This window comes from Monodelphis domestica, chromosome 4, assembly GCF_027887165.1.
Source record: "Monodelphis domestica isolate mMonDom1 chromosome 4, mMonDom1.pri, whole genome shotgun sequence".
In the NCBI taxonomy this organism is placed as follows: domain Eukaryota; kingdom Metazoa; phylum Chordata; class Mammalia; order Didelphimorphia; family Didelphidae; genus Monodelphis; species Monodelphis domestica.
Genome location: NC_077230.1, coordinates 313,509,529 through 313,528,654, shown reverse-complemented (window position 1 = coordinate 313,528,654; position 19,126 = coordinate 313,509,529). Strand labels below are relative to the sequence as shown.

The window sequence follows — 19,126 nt, the reverse complement described above, 5'->3', positions numbered from 1 at the left end:
TTTTACTGGCAGGTACAATTACTAATTTCTTCTGGCCTGAGAAAGGTATTTTTAAAATAACTTTGGGCTGGTTTTGTACACTATCTTACTGCCTGTAGAAGTCCAGAGAGATTATGGCCATCTACCTACATCAACAAAGGCTGAACAAAGTAAGTTTCATAGCTTTGAAGTCAAATGAGGCTGAGAGTGAACTATCTCTTACTTTGCTTCTTCCACATTTTAACACTCTAGGAAAAAAAAAACACAGCTAAATAATTTCTTGTCTTCTGCCAAAGTTGTAACACCACTAGATACCTCTCCAGCAGGGGTTCTTAACCTGGCATCCATGAATTTGTTTGTTTGTTTTTAGGCTTTTTTGATAATGCCATTTCAATAAAATTCCTTTCTGTATAATCCCATGTATTTTATTTCATAGATTCAAAAACATTATTCAGAGAAGGAATACACAAGCTTCACAAGATTGCCAAAGGGACTAGATATGAAAGGAGATATCATAAATAAATTAGAACAGGAAACATATTACCAATCATATTTATGGATATGAGGAATTTATGAGTCAATGAGAGATGGAGAGCATTGAGAAATATAAAATGGATAATTAAGAACATTAAATTGAAAAAAAATTGTATATATAAAACAAATGTTGCCAAGACTAAAAGGAAAGCTGAAAATTGTAGGAAAAATGTTTATAGACAGCCTCTTAGATAGAGGTCCAATATCTAAAATAAATAAAGAACTTTGTCAGCTTTATAAGAATAAGAGCCATCTGTCAATTGATAAATGGGCAAAAGATATGAACAGACATATTTTGGATGAAGAAATCAAAGCCACTTATACATAAATGAAAAAATGATCTAAATCATTACTGATTAGAGAAATGCAAACCAAAAACAATTCTGAGATACCATTTCATTTGGCTGAAGTAACAAAAGGGAAAATGACAAATGTTTGAGGGGATGTTGAAAAATGGGGACACTAATAAACCGTTGGTGTTGGTACAGTTGTGAACTGATTTAACCATTTTGGAGAGAAATTTTAAATTATACCAAGAGAGTTATAAAACTGTGTATACCTTTTTAACCAGTATCACCAATATTAGGTTTATTTCCTAAGGTGATCAAGGAGAAGCAAAAAACCTACATTTTCTAAAATATTTATACTAGCTCCCTTTGTGGTGGCAAAGGATTGGAAACTGAGGGGATGCCCATCAATTGGGGAATAGCTAAACAACTTGTGACATATGATTGTGATGCAATATTATGGCACCATAAGAAATGATGAGCAGACTCATTAAAAAGAAAACTTTGGAAGGAACTACATGGAATAGCAGAGTAAAATAAATAGAACCCAAAACAAAACACATAAAGCTACAGAATTAGTACTGGAAGAATTAATTGTGTATGTTACCTCCAGAGACTGAACTGAAAGGTGAAAACATGAATGACTTAATTTGTGTGAACATGTCTTTCTCCCAGATGATTCCTTTGGTAATGCTGGGAGGTTTGGGAGGGGTTGGGACACTTGTAGATAAATTCTATTAACACATTTTTTAATATTACTAAAAAAAGATTGCCAAAGAGATCCATGACAAAAAGGAAAAAGAAAAGATTAAGAACTCTTACATTACAGAATTTTCTTTTATTCCATTTGTTATACAAAACATTTTCTCCTGATTTTACAGGACATAAGATATGGTCAAATACTTCAAAGATATGGCAACTCAGTGGTGGAGATACCCTCTTAATTTTTATAGATCACAATGAAGCAGATTCTATCTTAGAACAGGAGTTCTTAACTTTTATTGTTCTTGAACTGCTCCACCAGTCTGGTGAAACCCATGGAGCCCTTCTCAGAATAATAATAACAATGATAATAGTGATAATAATAATAATGATCTGTTGTCCTTCATATGCAAAACTGCTATTGATACACTGACAACTGTGATTTTTTATCTAATATTTGTGATAGGTTTTCACCGAGTAACTGACACTTAATCTACTTTTCTTGTGGCTAATAGAGTATGTACAAATATACATGATATTTGCAAAGATATGCATACACATATAAGTTCTATATGTAACATGTAACAAATATCTATATGTACTTATAAACCTATATCTATACTCTGTATCTATACTAAGATGGTCAGTTTGTTTAAAGATTTATTCTGTTTTCAGATGCAAAGCAAAACTCCTCTATATAATGATATCAAGAAAAAATGACCCTGTTTCTTAGGAACAAAAGAATATATGTTATAAATGCTTACCTGCCCATCAGTCCCAATGGTGCCTCCACAGTCTGTGAGGAGCTCAGACATATCGTAGTAGCTGACAAATTCCCATAAACAGGCTTCTAGGTTCAGGTTGCGGTAGAATCGCAAGGTACCAGAACCCCTGATAGATGCACTATATTGGTAAGGATACGTCTCTCCAATCACTTCTGGGTTTCTGGTAGCATCCGTCAAGAAACCATGATGAGTCTTGACTTCAGTGTAATCCAGGAGGTTGGAGCACTTGTGGTTCCCAACTCTTGTGCCATCAGGGCTGAGGGTCAACTCAAAGTTGGTCAGCTCTCTAGTGGAGATCACCGGGAGCATGCCTACAAGTTATTATCACCATTTGTTACTGGTCATGTCTAATGTACACTTTGAAAATGTCCTAGGTAACAAATCTCACAGATTGTGTTATGTAGCATATATAATACTAATGTAAATATAAATATATTAGTTTAAATTTATAAAGTTTTATATAATAAGGTGTATAGAATTGTAGATTTCTAGAGGAAGGACCCTTTGAGATTATTTAACCATAGGATCAAAGACTAAGAGCCAGAAGTGATCTTACAGATCATCAGTTCCAGTACTCCCTGGTACATGGGGGAACTGAAATAAAGAGTCACATAGGTACTGAATGATTGAGGTGGAATTTGAATTCAGATCATTCTGACTACTCACCCACTCCTATTTACTATGCCATATATCTTTTATTTTATAGATGAGTAAACTGAGGCCATGAGAGGTGAAGTGACTTGGCTGCAGTCATACAGAGTTTAAGTAGCAGATCCAGGACTAGAACCCGGGATTCCTTGTTCCAAATTTGACACCCTTTCCAATTTACCAAACTATGTCTCAATTTTTATTAAATGCTGCTGGGAAGGGAGTATTATTGTTGTCTACATTTTACAGATGAAACAGGCTAGGAGGGGCAAAGGAACTTATTCAAGGTCCTAGGGCTAGTAAGTGTCAGCTAGGTCTCTAGAATGCACATCTAGGATTTTCTCTATCCTAGGTTCATCCCTGAGAATATTTCCTGGGTCCAGTTTACACATTCATTAGGTCCACAGATCTGTAGGATCAGATCTAAAGTATGGAATCATTCTGCTCCTGGGTAATGGAGGCAAAAAGAAATCTAAGTTTTACCTTCTTGTTCCCTAACCCCTAGCAAGTTTAATATAATCTTTATGGTATGAGGCAACTAGTGTTTGCCCTAAGTGAGACAGGTAGATTTTACTTTCATTAATCCTAGTATAACCTAACCCTTCTAGTTATATCATCTATGTGTGCATATATTATATATGTATATATATATAATTTAGAATTAAGATACTGTATTTTGAAATAAAAGTGAAAAAATTTAAAAAGTTAAAATATGAATATTTATAAAAATAATAAAATAAGTTAGTTGGCTAGACTCAAGATCTGGGAGAACTTTCTGTATTTAGAGCAATCGATTCAAATTTCCTGATAATTCTGAGTCACAGGTTTTATTTTATTTCTTGAACATAGGAGAATAATAAAAGATAATTAGCAAAAATTAATGAAATCATTTTAGACTGCTATTTCCATCTCTGAATCAGGCTTATAATTAAGAAAGTATCTTAATTATTATAAATATTTAGGGACATGCACCATAAGTTTAAAGGGAGTACTCAAATATCTGTATCAAATACTAAAGTACTTTTCTGAATGTTTAAAACCATGGACATATATAAAACCATGACTATCTGGCAAGGTTATTGAGTACTGCAGAAGCAAGTATATCTGCTTCTTTTTCACAAAGGTTGAAATTCAAGTATTTGTCTGCGATTTCTTTTAATAATCTAACCAATTCACTAAATTTCAAAGAGAAGAATATAAATTTCAAAGATACAGAAAAGAAAATGCTGTTTGAGAAAAAAAAACTAGGCAGCATATATCTCGGGACATGCTAGCTAAAGGACGTCAGATTTGAATTTGTAAATTATGTATTGGATTATTTAGGATTCTCAGCAAAAATACTAATTACCAAAATACTTCAGGATTTGACTAAATAAATTTACCTACCATCAATGTGCGGCATTGTGACAGTGAGCTTGATGAGATTTGTGTAGTCTGCATCTTCAGAACCTGTATAACGCAATTTGGCTGAGAATGGTTCTGCACCAACCACACCTGGCACTCGGGGCTGACAAAGACCTGTGTGAAAAATACAAATCATGTTCTTCGGTGTGCACTTGAGAAGAAGAATAGTCAACTATGGAGCTTAAATATTAAAAAAAATAACTTCTTTAAATTAATTCAAAATTAAAAATAAAAAAAAATAACTTCTTTGAACACGAATGAGTTAAAGAAAAAGACCATGGGATGACAGGCTGCATTACTGCAGGACATGTAAAAAGAGACAATCCAATAGACATTTCTGGGGCAATCCTCCCTACTTTATGTGCTCTATTAAGGGGATCAAAGATTGTTTTTTTCTGGAGGGTCTATTACCTTTATACATTTGAGTTAATTTAATATGATAGCTATGGTTGTGGAGTCTTCTTAAATGGTAAGAGCAGCTAGGTGATTAGTAAGTAGAGGACTGTGTTCAGAAATCAGTGTCTGAAAATGAATTTGAATTCTGTCTCAGACACTTATTAGTATTGTAATAGTGCAAATCATTTCATTTCCCTGTGTCTCAGATTCCTTAAATGTAAACACAGAGAGTTCAACCGTGTCCTCTCAAGTCTCTTTCAGCTCTAAATTTATGAAATTTGGCTAGAATGGTTAAATACACAAAGAAATGAAACTACTGGGGAAAAGTCACATGGGGGATTATGCTGAATTAGCATTTTCATATTTATAGGCACTTTGTGATCTGTGTGAACATGAAGGGATTCAAAATAAACATGTACTTTATGACTCATAAATTAAACTCATTGCATGTATTTTCTCTCATTCTAAAGTCATACTTACTGAATAGATGCCAAAGACATAAAGCAGATTTTTTTCTTCACATTGAGTTATAGTTTTAAAGATATAAAAGTGGCTCAGAGCACAGTTAAAGCAAACAAAACTCCAGTAATTCTGATAGAGTAATTTTCTTCATGATAATAATAATAATAATTAGCACTTAATTTTCCTATTAAAGCTTGGTAAGGATCATTTTGATCCTTACACCAGTATTGTGATGCAGATGAGGAAAGTGAGGCTTAAAGGAGTTATGTGACTTGCCCAAGGTCTCATAGCTAAGTTTCTGGGGCAGGGTTTAAATTCAGATCTTCCAGACTTGAAGTCCAACATTCTATCTACTCCACCATCTAGTTGCTATGTTTTTCCTTTAGCCCAGACTGGCATAGTATGTTTTCAACAGAAAGGATCACCCTCTTGGATTATGAGAAGGTAATATTAAATTTCTTATCCATTTCTGTTCAGATAGGATAAAGAACAATAAATAGGCAGCTCAGTATTACAGTGGAAATAAAAGAGAGATGTAACTAGAAAGTCTATTTCCCTCCTAGATCATTTTGTATAACATTTGGCAATGTTTAATGCAATTGCCAAAACAATTGACTGATCTTTAAAGTAACTCAGAACCATGGGTATTCATTATTAGAGACAGAGACTAGACCTGTGATTTCATTGTAATAGGGAACTCCTTCCAAGGATACACCCTCTACAAATGAGAGCCAGCGTTTTTCTCCATAACTTTTGGTCTTATCGTTATATTGAGGGGTTAAGTGACTTTTCCAAGGTCTCATAGCTAGTAATTGTCAGAGGTGGGAATTTGAACCTAGGTCTTCCTGACTCCAAGGCAAACTCTTTATACCATGTTGCTTTTGAAGGAAAGAGGCATATTTGGCCTAAAAACCAGTATCACTAAATAGCAGAGAATGCAGAGATGCCTATGATAGACTTCACTTGATGTAGAAAATATGCTCAAGAAAGTATATACATGAACTGAATTTTTGGGAATCCAATCATTTTAAGTGTTCTTGGGAGATCATGATATTCAAAACAGACTAAAAGTTTTCTTTGTTATAAAAAAAACAGGGTGTGCTTGTAGAGTGAGGCTGAGGAAGTTACTCGCCTTAGAGACATGATCTCTAGAAATGGGAACTTTCCAAAAGATTCTGTAGAGAGCTGCTATGTGCATTTGGCTACAACTTCAGCTTTAAGTGAATAAGAGCCCAAATTACCTTCTTCTCTGTTCACTGTGACAATTGGGCTCATTAGCTCCAGCCCTTCATTTCCATCTGTATTCACAGCTCGAGCTGCACACTGTACCCTGGAGCCAGCTTGAAAGTAAATGGAGTCCAATGTGATCATCTTAGAGGAGGTAAAAAAGGTATCAAAATCCACTTCTTTCATGGGGCTGGTCACACCATCAGAGCCTGTGGGTGCACTGACAAGCCATCGGTATCTAGTCAAAGTGTCATTGATGCTCTCACTTGCACATATAGAGCCAGTCTTCTCATAGTCAGAATATTTGGGGTTGCAAGCCTATAGAAAATAGACATAGCATTACTATGACAGTTACATATGGTTACATGGAAATTGCTCTTCTTAATGTCTATTTGCATAAGCTTCCTCATGATCTTATATATTCCCAGTTTCCTTGATGACTTCTGTACCAAGGACTCTAGCTCTGTCTTTTCTCATTAGCCCCAGTCCTACATTTCCAGACTTCTAATCAACATCTTGAATTGGAATGCCATAATAGCACTTGACAGTCCAACATGCCAAAATCATAATTTTCCTCCATATGTCAATTTCTACTTTACAGTTTTCTATTTTTCTTAATGGCACCACTATTTCCTATTCACCTCATATCCAAAATTTAAAGTTAACCTTAATTCTTCCTTATAGCTCATTTCATTTTTCCCAATCAGTTGCTGTCAGTTCTTCCTTTTTTTAATATGTAGTTTCATTACTATTACTTTAGTGCAGACACATAGTTAATATATGTGCAATGCAATAGTCTCCTTATTGATATTTCTGGTTTCTGTCCTCTATTCACTCTATATTGTACACGATTACCATAATATCCTCACAGTACTATTTGGAGTTTATCCTCCCCTGCTAAAAAACAAAACAAAACTTAAAATGAAAAGCCATCACTGAATAACAGATTCAATCTAAATTCGAATGTCCTCCATAGAGAAGTCCCAAGATACTTTTATAGATTTGCTAGTTCATTCGACAAATATCATGAACTCATGTTCTAGGATCTGAACTGGTGCTAGAAAAAGACTCTACCCACGAATATCCTGGAAACCAAAGGAATCATCTTGTTTCAGTCCCTTAATTGAATTCTTTATCTCAGCAGATAGAGTCAGGATCTAAAAGGATCTTGACAGACTAGAACATTGGGATGAATCTAATAAGATGAGATTCAGTAGAGATATATACAAAGTCTTACATCTGGGTACAAAAAAACAATAATTTAATGTATATGATATGAGGAAGCATGGAGATATAGCAATTGCTTTGAAAAAAAAGGATATAGGTTTGTAGTTTACTGCAAGCTCAATATGAATCAACAAATGTGATATGATGTTCAAAACAGCTAATGCAATCATGGGTTATATTAGGAGGGACGTAGCTTCCAGGAATAGGAAGTGATAACTTCAGTGTACTCTGCCCTTGTCAGAACTCCTTTGGAGTATTGTGTTCAGTTCTGTGCACAATAGTATAGGAAGGACATAAACCAGAGAGTATCGATATTGCAGAAACAATACAAATGCATGGTTCCATTTTATATTATTGCTATTTTCTAGATAAAATTTATGCTTTTCTACACCTATGTCTTTGATTGGATACCTCAGCTTAGAATTACTCCATTCCTTATTCCATCCTCCCAACTCACTAAAATCCTAATAATTTTTCAAGACCAAATTTGAAATCTATCTTTCATGAAACATTCTAAGGATATAGCAAATGGTATATCTCCCCATTCCCCCTGAATTCAATTCAGTCCAATGTAACATTTTGTTAAATGACTACCATGTATAGAACATTTTATTAATCATTGGGAAGGTATAAAATATTATATAATATGGTCCACTGATGCCTATTATTTGTAATCACTTAGGTTGCCTTTATTCTATAGTTAAATCATCATAGTTATCTATGCATATTTGAAAAATTCTCTAATACTATTAAGGTTCTTGAAGGTAATGATCATGTTTTAATGTATCTTTTTATTTCAATAGCACCTAAGAAATAGCTTTTCAGGGTTGGTGCTCAATAAATGAATGAAGGAATGGATGAATGAATGATTGGATAAAAATAAGTCATTTATTAAATATTATTATATTTACTTTGGGAATAAACCCTTTGAGAATTTCAAGATCATCATATCAAGATAAACATAAACTTATGCTTTCTTTTCACTTTCTTTTCTTCACTTTAACATATACTTCACTCAGCATGACATTTTGTTTTTATCATCTATTATGACCTCTAAAAATCAGTTATTCTTGAATTGTATCATAGAGTTTTCTACTCACTGTAACACAAGCCACAGGATAACCAGGCACTGGACCAGAACTGTCTTTACTTCGTAAAGTATCATCATACATCAAAAGGGAGACAATTTGAGGCACTGAAGGGAAAGTGACATCTGCCATACTATTCATTTCTTCTATGTACACAATGGCTTTGGTAACCTATGGAAAAAAGACACTCCCATTGATTACTAATATTTTTACCTTAAATATATTAATTAAAATTGATTTTTAACATATTAGGATTGCTTTCTCAAATCATAGATGAAAGTGATAATCTATTTCTACTCTTGAATTTAAAAATATCATAAAGAAGAAAATTCAAGTTATAAGAGAAATATGAAATAGACGAGAATGAAATTTAGTGGGGAAAAATAACCACTATGCTTTGGATTTACATTCACAGTAGAGAAATAACTTAAGACTGGCAACAGTAATTGGTAATTTAACAGATTATCTGCCTTTTAGTAACTAGATGAATGGATTAGAGAAATGTCATAGATAAATACCATGATATTTGATACAAGTTCTCATGATAACTTTAGAGATAAGATAGGAAGCTATAGGCAACAAGCTTATGCTATCTTAGGGTAGAAAGATCAGCTGCAGTGAAGTGGTAAAAATATGGCCTTCAGAAAGCAAGACCCAGGTTCAAGTTCTGCCTCTCACACATGCAGGCTGTGACCCTGCACAAAGCACTTCATGGTATTCTAGGTAACTCTCTAAGAGTCTAAGTTAATCATGACAAAAGACAGCATATATATTTGTAGGTAGAGTGCTCTGGAGTCAGGATGACTCATCTTTCCAGGTCCAAATCTAGCCATGGCCACACATTAGTGTGACCCTGGGCAAGTCACTTAACTCTGTTTTCCTCAATTTCCTCATCTGTAGAATAATCTGGATGAAGATATGGCAAGCCACTCCAGTATGTTTGCTAAGAAAACTTTAAATGGAGTCACAAAGAATTGGACATGAATGAAATGACTAAAACAAGCATTTACATAGAACTTTAAAGTTTGCAAAAAACTTTAAAATACATATTATCTCATTTTCTCCTCACAACAAAACTGTGAATTAGGTGATTTACTTGCTACTAATTTGTAATGCTATTTATTCCTAATTGAGGCAAATATTTGCCAACTTGCATTAGTTAGAGAGAATTTCTTCATCTGGGAGATCACTGTATCAGGGAAGACACACATCCTGTCCTTATCCTTATGATAAGATGAAGGAAAGAAACAAGCATCTATTAAGAGTCTATTCAACTTGAGGCACTGTAATAAGCACCTTAGCAATATTTTCTCATTTAATCCTAACATTAACTTGGGAGGCAGGTGCTATTAAGTGACTCAAGAGTCTATCATTGATTAATAATCAATTAAAAATGAAAAAAACATATATGTTCAGGAAGGAAACTTCAGTCTTTAGCAAGAACTGTGATTTAATCTGTGAGGACATCCCTTGAACTAAGGCAGTATGCAGTCCCACCATATCTTAGGAGATGGTTTGATGCATTGGTGTGGCCAACATCATTCATCTCCTAGTGGCCAGACTTCTTGTAAGATGCCTTTCTTTTTCCTAGTTAACTAGGCTAGTCTGCAAGGACAGACAATTTGTTTTCAGACTCGTATTTGAAACCTTTTTGGATTGCTAAGACCCAACAGAGCATAGGCTCCCAGTAAGAGGAAACACAGCATAGTGGGTAGGGCATTGGACTTGGAATCATGAAGACCTGGGCTCAATTCATACCTGAAACTCCTACCAGCCATGTAGGACTTTTGTAGCATATTTAGAAATAAGTCTATGTTATTTGTTGACCATTGGAGTACTTGCACACTTGAAGCTTACTCATTTACCTGGGTTTCTGCTACCATGTTTTCATCAGGCTTCAGGTGAACAGTAAAGGCTTCCCTCATCTCTCTGACTCCATCAAAGAGAACTTCAATCTCAACAATGTGCTGGGTTTCACCTTCCTTAAATTCAATTTCTACAAATGTGAAAAGAGATTTAAGTCTGGTGTCTACAGTCCACACATTATTTAGAAATACTGTGATTTAAAAAATTGTAGACAGGATATTCTATTCTCATTATTCATTTTTTGTCATGCCTCCCCATTAGTCAATATCAGGCATTTTCTGGGAGTATAGAATAACAAGAAAGGAGATCTAGGTTTAGAGCTGGAAAGAATCTTAAAAGCTATCCAGTATAAATCCTTCATTTTGTACAGGAAATTTTAAATGGTGAAGTAAATTATCCAAGGTTACACAAGTACCAAATCAGACTCAGAACTTTTGATTCCAAATTCTGCTTTTTTCCATTGTAGAATACTAAGCATGAGTTAATTTGATTTAGATATGAGTTAAATTGATTGAATCAATTGGATTGTTTTTTGTCCCTTCAGTTCAGGGAGTGTTTTTCCTCTAGAGGGACAAAAAAGCTTTAAATGAATTTTTAGTTTTTGTTTTCATTACAACTCATATATTAGTTTGATGTAAACACAACAGGCCATGATAGAAGGAGGACTGGATTTAGAATCAAAAGAGCTTGGTTTAAAACCTCACTTTGCTGTTTACTAATTGTATGACTTTGGGAAAGTCTTACTTTCCCTTGCTAGGTTTAATTGCCTCATCTGTAGAATCAGGGGATTGGCCTAGTGGTTTGTAAGGTACCTTATAATCTCTATATCCTATGATCCTGATAGTATTAAAAATATTTTCCAAATTGTTTAAAATTTGTTTTTTTCTACATATAAAAATGTAGAGTTTTTGCTCATGCTCATTCTTGGACATGTCTTGGTAGGCATGACATGGTATATGAAAATAGAATATTGATTTAAAATAAATAACTGTTTAATATTTGGCTTTTGAGAAAGAAAAAATTAGAATAACCATCTTAATTAGCATTTATTTTGACAAGTAAAAATTTCTTTTTGATTGCTGAAAAATATGTGCTTTTTGCATGTACAAATAACTGTAAAAATCTTGCTTTTTTAAATTAACCTTAATGAAATGGAAACTTCTTTCAATATTATGTCAATGCATCTTAATATTTTATTCTTTCCAGATACAACAATGTTAAGTTTAGGGGTTTCCTTTTTCCTTTTATTTTGTTTGCAAGCCTATCATTACTTGAATTTTTTATGGTCTTTTAAAAATTTTAATAATTTAATCTTTTGTTCTTACATACTTCATTTTCTCTTTCCTCCTCCCAAAGAACCATTCTTTATAACAAAGACTAAAAAAACCTTAAAAAAATAGTTTAGAAAAATTAACCAACATAGTGAAAAAGTCTGTCATCATATGCAATATTCCATACCTATGATTCCCCCATCTCTGCAAAACAAAAAACTCCAAAATGAGGTGTCTTTTCAAACCTTCATCCTAACTTCCCAATGCTTAGTTTTGATTGTTTGGTGGTTGTTGATGTTTGTTTAGTTTATGTTGTTGCAGTTATTGTGTACATTGTTTCCTTGGTTTTCTTACTTCATATTGTGTTACTTCATTTAAGTCTTCCCATGATGCTTTCTATTCATCATATTCATTATTTTTTCTAGCATGGTCATATTCCATTACATTAACATACCACAATTTTTTGAGCCATGCCCCAATTGATGGCCATTTACTGAAACAATATAAATATCTGTTTATCTATTTGTCTGTGAATATCTTTTATTTTTTAATGTATTGACCAGCACAATAATCAATAAAAACACTGTCAGCTTAAAAGAAGGTATGATTTCTGCCCACCTTCTGACACAGGGAGATAGTCTTCTCCTGAGACAGCAGAGCCATCCTTTGTATGCACTCTCACAATGGAAACCTTTGAAGTGTCTCCTTGACGAAGCACAGGAATTTTCACAATGACTGACTGACTTGGCTCTTTTGGTTCACGGACGTTAAATTTGGTTTCCCCAAGCTTAATAATTGTTCCTGGCATTTAAAAAAATAAAATGAAAGTGATTATATTAATCATAATCCCTATGCTTTCTTCATGTTAGATTGTAGAAAATATCTACTTACGGTCAGCATCATCTCGGATCTTTATCAAAGTTTCATTTTGTTCGCCAACAGAAGCTCCAAAAGGAGATTCACTTTGTGGGGTACCAAGAACTAGACGTAGTTCCTCCTCTTCTTCTAAGATTGCATCATCCATCAGTACAAGGATGCAGGGCTTCTCAGTCTCACCTGGAATGAGAATGTAAGAAGCATGTAAGTCATTATCATAAAATCTAATCATGAGGCACATTTACATAGTGAAAAAATATATAATGGAAGTGGGTGAGATTTTTTATGAGATTCTAAAAATGCCCATTATAATAACTCTATGTCACATATTTTTTGGAAAACTGCAGATGTTTTCCAAATTTCACATTTTCCATTTGTGTCCATATATCTTTAACACAATAGATAGCATCCTATATTGACATACAAAGGTTAGCGGGATTGATTTCTTAATTTTTTGATATATGACCTAAATTTCTGCTTTATGAAAAATAGAATAAAAAACACAAGCATACCCTTAAACTTTCAGAATTTTAAAGTCACTCAAGATCTTACTGATTTTTAAAGGTTTGCTAATATTTTCAGATGTAAACTATTGTAGACTAATGTTACAAACTGAAGGAACTGAAAAAGAAATTGGAAAATATTTAATTAAGCAAATAAAAATATATTTAAGGAATGAGAAAGAAAACTTTAAATACTAGACTAAGGAATGTTTAATTATTCCATAAGCAATTGCTTAGGTGCTCTAAAAAGTGACCTTGTTAAATACAGGTTTCAGGAAAATTATTTCAATACTTGCATGCAAAGTGGATTGGAAAAGGGAGAAATGAAAATAAGATAGGTCAATTAAACTGTGACTGCATTAATTTTTCAGGTCCAGAGATGAAGAAGGCTGAATTTTATGTCTTTGTAATCATGAAAATTAACATCTTCAATAATAAATTAGTAAAAATAAAGAACAAAACAAAACAAAATTAAGAAACTGAAGGCCGTTTCATATTAATTGGCATCGATAAGGAACTATGGAAAAATGTAATTGTTTCCTTTTTAAGTAATAAATTTACTATTAGTCAAAATTTAATCAAAATAAAAAGTATTTAGTTCTTAAACATAGAAAAAGTTCCATGAAAATGAAATAATCAATGATTATTCCTTGTCATTTTAATTTTTTCTCCCAGAAAACCATCCCTTATAGTAATTTTTTTAAAAAGAAAAAGTGGAATGAGAGGTTAAAAAAAAGTCAGAAAAAAAATCTGACATTACATTCAACATGCTAAAACCCCAAATTGGAGTTCTAACTTACCAGGAAGGAATGTGATAGTGGAACTCTCTGTGTTCGGGCGTTCTTCAAAGTCCATCATTACTTGTGCAGATCCCTGCCGAGTGTAGCATCTTACTGAAGACTTCTGTTGGATATCTCCACTCCTATAAATCATGGCAACAATCTGGCCATCGTTTTCATTACCACTGTACACACGCTCTTTAAATTGCATCTTAGGCACTAGGAAGTAAATAAAAATCAGAAGGTTCTGAGAACTTTTTTTGTGTTAAATTGTTCTTCATACATTTAATTTTAACCCATTTTATCATTTTTATCTAGAGACATATAAAAAGGAAACAATTGCAATCTTCTTGAAAGTTAATGGAACACAGATGCCCATCATCATCAGTATTATTTAATATAGTAGCAGGACTGCTAGCAATAGCAATAACAATAAGAGAAGAAAAAGAAATTGAAGGAATCATAAGGAGCAAAGAAGTAACAAAGTGATCTTTTTTTACTGATGAGATGATGGTATATGTGGAAAATCATAGAGTATCAACTAAAAGATTAGTATAAACTATCAATAATTTTAGTGGAATAGCAGGATATAAAATAGCCTCACATAAATCATCATCATTTTTATATGTCCCTAACAGTCCTATAAAAAGGTACAGAAAGAAATTTCCTATCTAAAATAACCACAAACAGAAAAAAGTACCTGCCAAAATAAACCCAAGAATCACATGAACATAATATTTATAAAACACTTTTTACATGAATAAAGTCAGATTTGATTAATTGAAGAAATATTAATTGTTCATGGGCTGGTATAGCCATTATAAATAAAATGGCAATCCTTTCTAAACTAATCTATTTATTCAATGTGACCTCAATTATGTTATCAAGATATTATTTTATGTGCTAGAAAAAGTAATAAAATTCACTTTGAAGAACAAAAGATCAACAATATCTAAAGAATTAAGGAAAAAAGTAAAGAAAGGAGATCTAATATTAAAATAGGTTATTTTATATTTAAAATTGTATTATAAATCAATATTAATCAAAACTATCTGCTACTGACTAAAACATCAAAAGGTAGATCAGTGGAACATAACTGACATACAACAAACAGCAATAAAAGATTATAGTGACCTTATATTTTGACAAAAGTATACATCCAAGTTTGGGTGATAAAAATTTACTCTTTGTTAAAAATTGCTGGTACAATTAGAAAATAGTTTGGCAGAAATTGGGTATAGAGCAATGTCTTACACCATTCACTAAGATAAGATCAAATAGATACATGGTCTAAATATAAAAGGAGATATTATAAGCAAATTAAAAGAACAGGGAATATATTACCTATCAGATTTATGGATAGGAGAGAAATTTATGAATCAATAAGAAATGAAGAACATTGTGAGATATGAAATAGATAATTTCCATCACAATAAATTAAAAATGTTCTATACAAATAAAGCCAATTTGTCACCAACATTAGAAGGAAAGCATAAATTTGTGAAAAAAATATATAGAAAGTTCCTCAGATAAAGGTCTCATATCTAAAATATGTAGAGATCTCAGCCAAATTTATAAGAATTGATAAATGAGGAAAATATGTGAACAGGCAATTTTCAGATAAAGAAATCAAAGCCATATAGAAGTATATAAAATGCTCTAAATCAATATTGATTAGAGAAATACAAATCAGAACAATCTGAGATATCTCTCATATATCAGATTGGTTAAAATGATAAAAGGGAAAAATGACAAATGTTGGAGGGGATGTGGAATAATGAATGGGGTCACTAATACACAGTACAACTGTGAACTAATCTGATCATTTTGGAGGGCAATTTGGAGTTATGCCTAGAGAATTATAAAACTTTGTATACTCCTCGACTCAGCAACGGTGTTACTGAATCTGTTTCCAAGGAAATCAGGGAAAAAAATGAAAAGAACCTATATGCTTCAAGGCATTTATAGCAATTCTCTTTGTGGTGGCAAGGAACTGGATCACCATTAATTGGGGAACAGCTGGACAAATTATATATATATATATGATTGTGATTGACCACTACTGCGCCATAAGAAATGATGAGCAAGTTAATTTAAAAAAAAACTTGGATCCCCACATAAAGTAAAGAAGAATGAATTGAATAGAGCCAAGAGAACATTATATAGATATAATATATGTGTAGCTATAGAATTAGAATAATATATGGAAAATAAAATAATATAGCTATAGAATTAATTTTGAAGAATAACTTGTAAATATCTTCCTCTAGAGAATGAACTGAAAAATAGAAACATAAAAGACTCAGTCCATATGTACATATCTTTTCATCAGGTAATAGCTTAAATGGTATAGGAAGGATAGAGGAGCTAAGATACATGGAAATAAATTCTATTAAAGAAATGGATAAAAACTAAAGCTAACACCATCAATAGGAATAATTAGTTCATTCCAAAGACACAACAAGTTTGAAGTATATTATTATGGTCAAATATATGCTGGTAAAATGTTCAACAAGTAGCTACCTAGAAAAAAAATAAGGGATGCTCAATGCATTTTCAATCATTTAATATAGTCCCAACAATCAAAAACTGAATGAATCAGTCTTTATCTGAGTATTTGCTGATTTCTGAGGTATTGATGTTCACATTGAAAATTTAGCAATTGTTCCATAAGTGGCCACTGCTTACTCTTGGAGTGTGATTACCGTAAGCAAAACTGACAAAAAAATTAATTTGTATAATTTCACATGACACTTGGATTTTTTCAACAGAAAAAAGAAAAGACACCATGAGAACTAAGGGTAATAAAAGCATAAACTTTTGCACATTGAAGCAGATTGATAAATGTTGAATTGGATTACATTTTTAAAATTCTCAGAAGAGATATGATAATGATTAGTATACAGGCTTGCTAAAATTACGGATTTGAGATGAAGATTAAAAATATCTTTAGAGATTGCAAAATTCTATGAAATTTACCTGCAGAAAAGATGAACCCAATTCATATGTCAATTTAGAAATGTTCAGATAGTCTTGAGGTACCTCTCTAAAAATTCTGGACAATGTGAACATGATGGATACTTACAATCAGAAGCTGAATCATTAATAAAAATGGTGGCTTTGTTGGGTTCTCCAAGGGCAGCATTCATAGGCATGCGTAGTACTAATTCAAACTTCTCAATTCCCTCTAATATTGGTTGTCCTCGATCGTCCAGAATCATTACCCGGAGCGTTTGCATGTTAACTCCAGGTGCAAAATCTAAATTACGACTGATTCCCACATAGTCAGTTCCAGCTATCAGGGAAATAAGAGATTAACCAATTAAAAAGTAACAACAACAACAACAACAACAACAAAAAACCCTACCATTATTCCAAGTTTAAAAGATCTTAACTTAAGAAATCTTAACTCTTATTCTCTTTCATCTTTCATATCCAATCTAAATCTCATTTGTTTCCTCCTCTCCCATCTTCATATAGCTCCCGGCAATCCCCACTCACCCAATTACCACCCTAGTTAAGGCTCTCATCATCTCTCATTTGTACAATGGTCAGGTCCTAATGTATTGATATGACCTTTGAATGTTTTTCCAGAATTCAGTCTTTCCCCATTCCATTTTCTCTCCCACATTCAATTGCTATTCCTAAAGTAGAGATCTGGCCTTATTATTGCCCTGCTCAGAAAGCTCCAGTGACTCATTAAAAAACGGAATAGTACAATACAATTAAGATGAATAAACACCTGGAACATGAAAAAAAAATCCTGAGGGACTTTTATGAAATAATCCAGAAAACTAAGGTCTTTGAGGGCAGCAACTATTTGGTTTCTGACTTTATGTTCTTATCTTCTACCAAAGTGCCTGACATGAAGTTGGTGTAGGGTTAGGGCTAGGGATTTCACTTGCATAGTGAATTCCTATGAGAGGAAACTTTCTCATCCAAAGCAAAAAAGCACCTTGTCTTCAAGTTTTGGAGAATTTCTTAGAACATTGTGAGATTGAAGTGACTTGCCCAGGGTCATAGAGCCCCTGTGTCAGAGTTGGCACAAAATACAAATGCAAGAGATAGCAATTGAAGTAAACAGAATGAAATTGAATTAATGCCTTACTACAGACCTCCACAAAAGGAGCCAGACTAGAACACTATTTCTATGTGAAAGGAAAAGAGAACTGGAGTTAATAGAGAGACAAAGAAGGCTGAGGGAGACTGAAGAATGAAAGACACTTTGTTATGGACATTTTATGTTGAAACTAATTTATTCAATTTTAAATAGCTACAAAGCAAATTTAATTGGTTTCATGAATGTTTAATATTACATTTATAGTAAAGCATCAATGAACAAAAAAAAAAAGTCACATCACATCCTCTTCCCCAAGCCAAGAATACGCCCTTCCTTATTCTTGCCTGTAACAGCTTGAAAAGGGCTTATTGTTGTCCTTTGCATTTTTCCACCCTTTAGCTCTCTTTAGGTTTAGCCTTTTCTGAAAATTTTCTCATAGGACTGTGCCACTCTTTTTATATCCATCACTTCCATCTTTTGTAAATGTTCTTTTTGAATGTGAACTCATCAGAGAGCTTTCTGCAGAGCCACATTGAATTATTTCAATACCCTTCCCTCAGGATCATTCATGGTAGTATTGCCAGAATTCCATTTTGGAGAACCCCTCTTGATCTTTCACAGGCTCCGGCCATGTTATTATGCTTGCCCATTCAGTGAACTTGTTAAAATCTGGCTTCCTTGATTAATAATAATAATTTATTGAAAAATAAAGACATTTAGATGCATTCATTAAGTGAAATGTGGTGCAAATTGTTAAAAAGAGGATAAACAGATTTTTATCTTTCTATTTAAAAAAAGAATCAAGTAATACATAAACAACTCAATTAAGTTGTTTTGTACATATCTGGCTCTTGAATGAAAAAGATTATTGAATTACTTGCTTGAAACTTAAGTCTAAGGCTTATAAATTCATTATGGTTCCAGATAATGGCCCAAAGGTCTCATGTTTACCTGTAATCATGACATTTTTAGAAATATGCCATTAAGCAAATAAGCTATGATACTGTGTTACTTAGTTTTCTTAAATTTACA

General features: G+C 33.0%; 1 protein-coding gene across 1 annotated transcript in view; it reads right to left on the bottom strand.

Annotated features, from left to right (window-relative positions):
- FREM2 (FRAS1 related extracellular matrix 2) overlaps nt 1–19,126 on the bottom strand; it is a 207,239-nt gene that overhangs the window by 33,953 nt on the left and 154,160 nt on the right. Inside the window, exons 8-16 of the mRNA XM_007495371.3 lie at nt 17,120–17,329; nt 14,056–14,253; nt 12,768–12,932; nt 12,495–12,677; nt 10,605–10,735; nt 8,752–8,910; nt 6,439–6,742; nt 4,322–4,453; nt 2,267–2,598 (exon numbers count right to left, since the gene is read on the bottom strand). Of these exons, the coding sequence (XP_007495433.2) occupies nt 2,267–2,598; nt 4,322–4,453; nt 6,439–6,742; nt 8,752–8,910; nt 10,605–10,735; nt 12,495–12,677; nt 12,768–12,932; nt 14,056–14,253; nt 17,120–17,329 (1,814 nt within the window). The remainder of the gene's footprint in view (nt 1–2,266; nt 2,599–4,321; nt 4,454–6,438; nt 6,743–8,751; nt 8,911–10,604; nt 10,736–12,494; nt 12,678–12,767; nt 12,933–14,055; nt 14,254–17,119; nt 17,330–19,126) is intronic.